Genomic DNA, 10,257 nt, shown 5'->3' with positions numbered 1-10,257 from the left:
TAAATTTCATCATATTTATATACATTGTATGTGAATAATATAAATCATGCATATAGTGTTGAATTTTTTTTTTATTATTAAAGAATCTCATTACACTTGAGCATTTTATAGATGTTATTTTTGAGAATTGATCTTATATCTCTTTCAAAGAAACAAAAGCTTGTACCGCTGCACTAAATCTGCAATTCTTAAATCTTTTTTTTTAAACTGTCTATAAACAACAACAGTCATAAATCATAATCACAGAAAAAACAACGAGGCAATATTTAATATTACATCAAATCTTAACTTAGCTGACATAAAAGAATGTAAAACAGTCATATGACATATCTGAAACTTAATTTACCAATAGAATTTGAGTAGGTTGTTCTTAAATTTATCAGGTCTTTTTGTGAATTCAACTCTAAAACTTAATTATTATATTGGCTTCTAACGATGAATCCAAACTGTTAAAATCTATCTACTTTACGAGTGATGTGTCTCTGCGCGAAATATTTAAATTTGGAATTAATTTTGTATTGGATCAAGTGGTAAAAAAATATTCAAAAAATGAATGCATTAAAATTATGTATATAGCTTCTAATTTGACCTCTTGACTTTACACTAAATTAATTTCAAAAAATAAAATGCTTGTTTACATATAGATGAATCACTTATAAAGTAGATGGGTTTTTACAGTTCAGATTCGTTGTTTGAAGCTAATCCAATAGATTTTAAAGTTAAGTTTACAAAAAGACTCGGTAAATTTAAGAACACCCTAGTTCTACTCATAAAAATTTATTAAAATTATTCTATTAGTAATTTCCACTAAAAATAATTTTATGTTTTATCAGGGTGCAAACAAAAAAAATGTGAGAGAAACCTCCATATTCCAACATCAATAGCAAATAAAGATGAGAAGAACTAGGGTGTTCTTAAGTTCACCAAGTTCTTTGGTGAACTCAAGTTTAAAACCAGTCAAATCAGCTTTAAATGATGAATCTAAACTGTTGAAATCCGCCAGCCTTACGAGTAATGCATCTACATTTGAAAATTTTAAAACAATCGAATTAATTTAGTATAAAGTCAATCGGTCAAAATTAGATGGTCAATAAATTATTTTTAATGCATTAATTTTTTGAAAGTTTTTGATCGCTTGACTTTATACTTAATTAATTCGAATGTTTAAAATATTCACATGTAGACGCATTACTCGTAAGATATGCAGGTTTAGACGATTCAAATTCGTTATTTAAAACCAATTTGACAGGTTTTAGACTTGAGTTCACCAAGGATTTAGTGAACTTAAGAACACTCTAGTTCTATTACTCCAATTCGGTATGCTTGGTTGCAAAACAATAATAACTAAAATATCTCTCTTGCTATTTGTCTTATTATAATACTCAAATCTAACTTTTTATAAGAATAAACTATTTTAATAAGACAAAAGAGTTGAATTCACTATTCTAGTTATTCAACCACATTCAAACAAAGAACAAGCTACCATGAATAACCTTATTCGAAGAATAGTCTATTCTTACTCCAACCAAACATACCCATTATAAAGTAAAGATTAGAATTGCAAAATGGTTACTTTTTTTTTTGTTACTCACCACATCCGTTTAAAATACAATGTAGATAAAAAAGTCATACAAAAAGAAATCGTGATAATAACAACTTAGTTGTTAAACACAGTGTTAAATATTTTAATCAGGAAATTATTAAAAAAAAACACTTCACGTCAATACTTAATTGACTTGCAGCCTTCTGCTATACATTTATTTATCTAATTAAAAAGTTCCAAACTTTTGTTTGTTTTGAATTTAACAACTAATTAACTTATAAATCTTCTTCACTCTTTTAAATTGCTTCTCTCTTTCTCATATTGCATCTCTCCTTCGTCTCTCATTTTCTCCCTCGCGTAAGGTGATTTCACCATATATATATTGATATATATACCACAACAAGAATGAGACACTTTTCACGAGGATAAAAAAATAATTTTTTGCGACGGACGACCGTCGTAAAAATGTTTTTTCCCTCGCAAAAAGTGTCTACTTTGTTGTAATCATATTCATTTCGCATTATGGTTGGAATAATAGGTACATACAAATGGTGATTTGTGGTTCTCTTAAGTGTGATTTCCTCTCTCTCTCTCTCTACCTCGCCTTTTCCATTTCTCTCTCCTCTCTCAATGTTATCAGAGTACATAAAGCTAGATTGATTGCTTTCTCTTTTCATCATTTCAGGAAATATGATCTCTTTTTTCTGTTTACTTGTCTCTTCAATGTAAAGCTAACTCAAACTCCTATTGCAAATAGATTCATCCTATTAGTGTTGTGTTTAATCATATCTGTATTTGATAAGTTTTTCAATATAATTTATATTATTTTATGTTGACCTTGTTTTGGTTTTGTTGTTCATACATATTTTTATTGTGCGTTTAATTAGATCCGCTATCTCACTATTCATATCCTTTTATGTTGGCTAAGCTAATATTTGAGGTAGATTAGATATCACCTCTGCTGTTTTTTGTGTGATTATAACTAGGGGTGTTCATCGGTTTGATTCGGTTGAACTAGGCAAATCAAAATTATAATTCGGTTTCAAAAATATAACCGAACCGAACCGATTTAGCATTGCAACCGAACCGAACCGAACCAAAGTTTTATTTTGGTTTGTTCGGTTCAAACCGAAATATATTAATTTTTTTATATAAAGCAATTGATTTATAATAAACCAAAGTATATTAAGAAATAAATCGGAGAATTAAGAAATAAAGTGAGATATCAAAAAATAAACCGAAGTATTTAAAGCAATTGATTAAGAAATAAACCTGGGCGGTTCGGACCAAATTCATAATACATGAAAATTTGGTCGGTTTCAGTTATTTCAGTTTTGAAAATTTTCAAACCGAACCAGAGTTATAATTTGGTTTTAAAAGACAAACTGAACTGAACCATTAAACCGAAAAAACCGAACTGTTTGATCCAAACTAATTCGGTTCGGTTCAAAACCGAATAAACTGGACCCAATGAACACCCCTAATTATAACTGGAATAACAAGTAGATTATATGCTGTTGTTTATAAATCTAACATTAATTAAAAACATCAGAATTTTTTTAATTATTTTGCTATTTCTCATTTTCTGTGCTTCTAATTTTGTTATTTGTCCAGACATTAATAGTTTCTTTTATATTGTCACTTGAGAGACTTCAATTTTTTCTCTCCAAATTCATAGTCCAGAATAAAAAATAAACAGAAAAGGAGGTAGCGATATCAGTAAATAAAAAATAAACAAAAAAAATAAGAGGTAGCGATTGTAATATTGACACGCTACGATATACAATAAAAACATGATATGATGAGACACAATCATTTTTTTTATTTAATTTTTATCAGACTTATGTCGGAGAGGGATCTTTAAAATCTCCTGTCCGAAAGAAAATTTATAGCATGGCTGATGATTTTTTTTTGAGTTAGGCTAATATGACACTAGTGTTATATCAAACTAAATAACACCACATCTTAAACCCTTAGATCTGTTTTAAGATTCGTACTATCCGCTTTTACTGTTCAAGCACTTCATTTTGTACGAATCTTAAAGCAGATCTAAGGGTTTAAGATGTGATGTTATTTAGTTTGATATAACACTAGTGTCATATTAGCCTAACTCTTTTTTTTTACAAGAGGATTACCAGACATTTTTACTAATATATAACTTAAAATACAAATTATCAAATCTGATCAGAAATTTTTTTTCTGACTTTTATTAAAAGTACCCAAACCGTGAATTTATCTCATAGTTTGGGGTTTTTTTTTAGACCAATGTTTGGAATTTGAATTTTTAGATGAGAAGGGATCCGATTACCACAATTTTGAGTTATCACAAAGTTACCACAACCATTTTCTACATTTTCAAAGTCCAAATCGTCGATCCAAACCGTTTAACATGATCTCCACAATAAAATGTGCTTCCACATCAAATTTTACATTTTTTTAATTTTTTTTTACTATTTATTAAGATGGGTACAAAATTCAATAGTCTGAATTTGACTAGTTTTTGTAAAATACTTAATAAATAGTAAAAAAAAATAATGTAAAATTTGATATGCAAACACATTTTATTGTGAAGATCATGTTGAACAGTTTGGATCGACGATTTGGACTTTGAATTTATCGAAAATGGTTATGGTAACTTTGTGGTAATCGGATCCCTCCTCTTTTTAGATATATATTATTTTATTTTATAGTTATTTTTCACTGAAGACCCTAAAAGTTTCATTGCCGAGAGCTCTAAATTAATTTTTATTACAAAGAAGTCCAATTAGATATATTTTATTTTGTGATTATTTTTTACCGAAGACCTTAGAAGTTTAATCGTCAATAGTCCTAAATTAATTTTTATTAGAAAGAAGTCCAATTAGATATATTTATTTTATTTTGTGGTTATTTTTCATCAAAGACCCTAGAAGTTTAATCGCCTATAGCCTTAAATTAGTTTTTATTACAAAAAAGTCCAATTAGATAATATTATTTTATTTTGTGGGTTATTTTTCACCGAAGACTCTAGAAGTTTAATCTCCGATAGCCCTAAATTATTTTTTATTACAAAGAAGTTCAATTAGATATATATTATTTTATTTTGTGGTTATTTTTTACCGAAGACCCTAGAAGTTTAATCGCTGATAGTCCTAAATTAATCTAATCGGACTTCTTTGTAATAAAAATTAATTTAGGGCTATTGGCGATTAAATTTCTTGGGTCTTAGTGAAAAATAACAACAAAATAAAATAATATATATCTAATTGGACTTCTTTGTAATAAGAATTAATTTAGGGCTATCGGCGATTATACTTCCAAGGTCTTCGATGAAAAATAACCACAAAATAAAATAATATATATCTAAAAATTTGAATTCCAACCATTGGTAAAAAACAAAAATCCCAAACTGTGAATTTAGGTCACGGTTTGGTATTTTTAATAAAAGTCAGAAAATCGGATCAGATTTTAATGTTAGATCTAAAGTGAATTGGATCCAAGGCAAGTAAATATTATAGCCAATATAAATCCAAATCTGACCCGGCACCTTGATCCCAGAAAAACTATTTTTTTTTTTTTTTAAAAAAAACCTTAAATAAAAAATAATATTTTACCAAACCAGCTTGATTGCTTTGGTTTTAAAAAAAATCATAAGAACCGAAATGTCATTTCAGTTTGAAATTTTTTGTTTTTTCGGAACTGAAATGTTATTTTGGTTCGAGGCATTTTCACAGATTTTGATAAAAAAAAAAATAATGGTAAAACTTGTGCAAACACCTTGGACCGAAATGACATTTCGGTCCCAAAAAAAAAAATTCGGACGAAAATGACATTTCAGTTCTTATTATTTCTGTAAAATTCAAAGTTGGTTTGATAAAATATTATTTTTTTTATTATGGTTTTTAAAATTATTCAGAAAAACTTGGTCGCTATTTCCAAACCCAAAACTGTTTGGCCTGAGTCGTCCAAACCAAGCAAAAATATTTTTAACACGTTACAAAATTTCCGAACCTTATTATTTCCAAAGCCTAAGTGGAGGTAAAGAATGTCTAAAAAGATACCGTGTGTTCTTTTTTCTTGGGGGGAATTTCTTGTATACCCCTCAAAAACTTCAAAATTACGTATTTCTCTCTCTAAATTTTGAAATTAGTATTTTCTCTCTAAACTTCAAAATCTCACAAATTTATCAATTTTATTGTCTTTTAATTAAAACTCATTCTAAATTTATAAAATACCTATTTTATCCTTAATATAAAGCATAAAACACCCATTAAACTTAAATTTGAATCACGAAGGGCTCCTCTATCATCGATCTTCTTTAAGATATGTGTGCGCTAGATCAACACAAATCTTGAAGCGAACAAGCACAGATCTTGAAGCGACATGCACATATCTTAATGCAGTGCACGCAGATCGGAATTGCTTTAAGATCTGTACGAGCTAGATCAGCACTAATCTTGAAGCGAACACACATGTATATTGAAGCAACACATACAGATCTTAATGCGATGCGCACAGATTGGACGGTAGATGAACTCTTCAGATTCAAATTTGAGTCCAATGGGCATTTATACTTTTAATAAAGAGTAAAATGAGTATTTTATAAATTTAGAATGAGTTTTAATATAAAAGACAATAAAATAGGTATATTTGTGAGTTTTTAAAGTTTAGAGCGAGAAATATGTAATTTTAAAATTTAAAGGGAGAAATACGTAATTTTGAAATTTTTGAGGGGTATACATGAAATTCCCCCTTTTTTTCGGCTTATCGGCCGTGTTTGTTTGTTTCTTTCTTTTACTATGCGCGCGTTGAAGGGTAAAGTGTCATTTACAGTGAGATTGCGAATAAAATGGCCATTTGACCGGATTGAGCTGCCCCCAGACCCCAGCTCACGGGACAGCGAGACTCAAAGCTTAGAATTCCTTGCTTGGATTTGGTCCACCATAAAATCGTAGAGTCAATACCAAAAGATTTGGTTGGCCAGGTCTAATTTTCTGAAATTCTAATCTGCTGTGACTGCTGTCTAAGTTTAGCAAATATTTTTTATTATTATGCTTTAATTTAGAAAATCTTAAAATATTATCATACTTTCTTTTAGCAAATTTGAAAATATTATATTTTATATACATATCACATTTATTAATTTAGATTAATTATTTGAATTTTACATTTTGTTTTCCAAATATTAGAAATAATCCATATACCCACCAATCACAGTAGGAGAAACAAGATCAATTTTAATTTCAGACAAAATAACCATACTCCGGGTCCGCAGAAAATCAGAGAGACAGGCCATGATCCCCGCCACGTAGGCTCGGATGAGGTTAGCTTCGGTAAATCCGAGCCGAAGGCCAGCTGGTGACAGTCTGTAATCAACTCTCTCTCTTTCCTCTCGTTTTTCTCTCTCTTCCTCCCGTCTCCTTGTCTTTCTATCTCTAGCCTCCCTTCTCCTTCTCTCTCCTCTCACTTTCTCTCTGTTAGAATCTAGGGTTTCGGCCCTCTTGGAGCGGCCATCAATCGAGCGACCATTGACCGATTGGTGGATCCGAGATTGTTTCTTTGGGGGCTCTTGTTTGAGCCCTGGATTGATTCATTTTCTACCGATTTTACCTCGGCTGGGTTGTCCATGCGGGTTTGCTTGCTTGATACATCTTCTCTAGGTATCACTTCTCTTGATTTCCTCAGCGAAACATTTCATTATTTCTCTTTTCCTTGTTTTGTTTGATTGTTTAGAAATCGAAGGTTGAATGTAGGTTTGTAGTTTTACTTTTCTCCGAAGTTTATGGTACAGTTAACCTGGTTGATGAATATCTTGACTATTTGTTTGATAACATGATAAATTTGGTGAGACAGTATTGAGATTTAAAATTATCACACTTATTGGAAACCTTATAGCTTGTGAAAATTGTGGTGTTAAATTTGTTTTAAGGGGTTTATGTATCAATTTGGTGACCCACTAGATGGATTGATTTATGGGGAATTTTCATCTCCACTTGGGACCAAACGAAGGCATCCCTTGATCTCACATATACCATGATATGCTGATGGTTAACAGAATGGAATGTCAGGGCTTCTCATGTGGGTTTTACTGTGGAGGTATTCTCGGGGTATATTATGCATTTAAGGGGTTTGTCATGTTTCTCTACCAAATGGAGATCATTTGACCGTTTGAGTTCTTTGGCTTATTGTTGCGGTGTGGCTGAATGATCGAGGGATGTTATTGGTCTAATTTTGGAATGTCAGCCAATTGATTGTATGATCAAGGAATGATGTCATTTGATCATTTATTTTTTCCTGTCGACTATTTGTTTGGATCTATCAATTAGGGTATTAGAGGCAGAAGCACTGAAATACTTGTTTCCTTGTCAGCACCTATAAACATGTCATAGACCTGTTTTACTTGAGCTTTTCTCTTACAATTTTAAGTCCCAAGAGGCCACTTTTACGTACCTCACCACTTGTGTTTACTGCAATTGAATACTTTTGTAGTTTTAATACCTAGATGTGCATCCAATTTTTACCATTTAAAATCTTGTCTCTTCTTCAAGAGTTACTACCAAGTAAACTGTTAATAATTATTGTATTATTATTCAAGGACTAACAGATGCTCTTTTCTACTTGTTATTTTTCTTGTGTGAAATAGTAGCTTAACCCTAAAATATACAAGGAGTGGCTCTCAGCCTTGTGGCGGGAGAACTGTGCGGGCCACTGTGTGGTATCGATGCTAGAGGAGAGCATGCGTGGGACCCGCTTATCGGCTGATGCCCGACCTCATAATCAACACCTCTGCCGCCGATGCGTTCAGTTGGGCATCTCTTTCTTTCTTCTTTCTCTTCGTCCTCCTATGTATAGTTTCTCTTATCAAATGCCTTCACCTCCATGTCAAGATCCAACAGTTCAGATCCTCCCATCTCTCCTATTTTAATGGTCCCTGGATCACCCGCATTTTACTAACCCTAATTTCAATTCTTCTATCTATCGGGGAGGTGCTCAGAACAAGTCTGGTGAAAAGGAAACTCTTCACTGACCTAGCTGCACAGGAAAATGTATGCAAAGGGTATCTGGTATTCAATCTAGGCTTTGCTGAGCCATGCATTCTATTTGGATTTGTATTTCTTTTGCGGGCCTCATTACAACAGCGTGACTCGGGGGCACTCAGTCGGAGATGGAATGTAAAGACCATACGTTACATGTTGCTTCTCTGTATACCTGCTTTGGTCTTGATATCATTGCTGGTTTTCTTGGTGCCCAAGTTAACTGATCAAAGTGGCAATCAAAAACTGCCGAAATCTTTTACAAGAACCTCTCTATCAGTTGATGTAGGAGGAACCAAAGAATACCTATGCATGTACCCGGTTCTTGTTACAATTTCACTAGCAGTAATCGAATTGATATTGATATGCAACTTGGGTTATAAAGGGTGTGTGGTGTTCAAAGAAGCAGTAAACAAGCGGTTGAAAAACCGGGTGGCATGTATCGGCTTCTGGGTTCCTAGCCTCTCACTGTTACGCCTTCTTCTCCTGGGATTTTCAGTTATGCCCCACCCGGGAAGCTTCTGGGTTCAGTTAATGACCTTCTCATCCTTTTTAACAAGCCTAAGTGGCATTTCAATTGGGATTTTGATCTTGGTCTTTTACCCGGTGAATGATGCACTCGTCATAGAATGGGAACTGGGGCAGAATGGTAGAACAATCACCGAGTTGTTGCCTTATGATGACTATTATTCTGATGGAGCATCTCTAATCGGGAACCGAAGCTACCAGGATCTGGAGAGAAACTCTGAGACAAGTACAAAGCAGGGGTCTATGTCATTTCGCACCATGGTGGGGTCAGAGGGGATGTCTGACGACTTGCCCGGTTACTTCCGGGCGGGCCTCCTTAGCGGGTCCCCATCCAGTTCATCACCCTCATCTGTTTCAAGGCCGATGCTACCGCTCAGAGAAGTACCGAGTTATTGAAGTTGAGTGGGGTAGTTAAAAAATGGAAACCTAGAAATATTTTATTTACCCTTTTTTGTTTTTGTTTTTTTTTTGTTTTTGGGAGCGAATCAAGTAATGTTAACAGTTTTGTGGTAACGAGAAAAGGTTTTGCTGTAAAGTTTTTCTTTTAACAATCAGTAGCTCTAGCAATGAAGCATTACTAGAATCCCTTTGCGAATTTACATGTGTTTTCTGGCATCCTTTTTCTTTACATATTTTCTGGGGCATATGTTCATCAAACAATGAAATGACATATTCCTGATGGGTATTATACTTTGTATAATTGTCAAAAAAAAAAATGGGAAGAGTAATGTATACACTATTTGATGCGATAAGCGTAAATTGCTGGTACTAAAGTAGCATGTTATGGGTCTAGCACGAAAATGCAGGAATTTATGTGAAGGTGCGATCTCCTTCAATTGTATTAATTACTGAGTGATGCATGACCAGTGTTGTGGTGCCCATTAGACAGGCGGTAGTCAGACAACTTAAGACCTTATTTGGGTAGTGTGGTAGTTTCAAGAATTTAATAGGAATAATAGGAAGCAAAAATAATGATAAGGATAGATTTTTAGTTGGAAAATTTGAAATAAAGGATAGGATAATATGGAGTCTGGCTAGTACAGCATTAGTGTCATTTTAATCTATATAACACCAACTCCAAAATCTATCAAATTGACTTTAAACGGTGAATCCAAACCGATCTACTTTATTAGTTGTGCATTTACATGTAAAATTTTATAATTTTTTGAATTT

At 32.6% G+C, this 10,257-nt stretch overlaps 1 protein-coding gene across 2 annotated transcripts; it reads left to right on the top strand.

Annotated features, from left to right (window-relative positions):
- Nucleotides 1-6,894: 6,894 nt before the first annotated feature.
- Nucleotides 6,895-9,679, top strand: LOC144575393 (uncharacterized). 2 transcript variants are annotated; one of them, XM_078325526.1, is made up of 2 exons: nucleotides 6,895-7,182; nucleotides 8,166-9,679. In XM_078325526.1, the coding sequence occupies exon 2, from the start codon at nucleotides 8,284-8,286 to the stop codon at nucleotides 9,478-9,480; it is 1,197 nt and encodes a 398-aa protein (XP_078181652.1). In that variant the 5' UTR covers nucleotides 6,895-7,182; nucleotides 8,166-8,283; the 3' UTR covers nucleotides 9,481-9,679. The 2 variants fall into 2 exon arrangements, with proteins under 2 accessions (XP_078181652.1, XP_078181653.1); XM_078325527.1 differs by having other exon boundaries at nucleotides 6,904-7,182; nucleotides 8,169-9,679.
- The last annotated feature ends 578 nt before the right edge of the window (nucleotides 9,680-10,257 follow it).

The sequence above is a fragment of the Carex rostrata genome, chromosome 24 (assembly GCF_964058835.1).
Source record: "Carex rostrata chromosome 24, lpCarRost1.2, whole genome shotgun sequence".
Classification (NCBI taxonomy): Eukaryota; Viridiplantae; Streptophyta; class Magnoliopsida; order Poales; family Cyperaceae; genus Carex; species Carex rostrata.
This window is presented reverse-complemented; position numbering and strand designations above follow the sequence as displayed.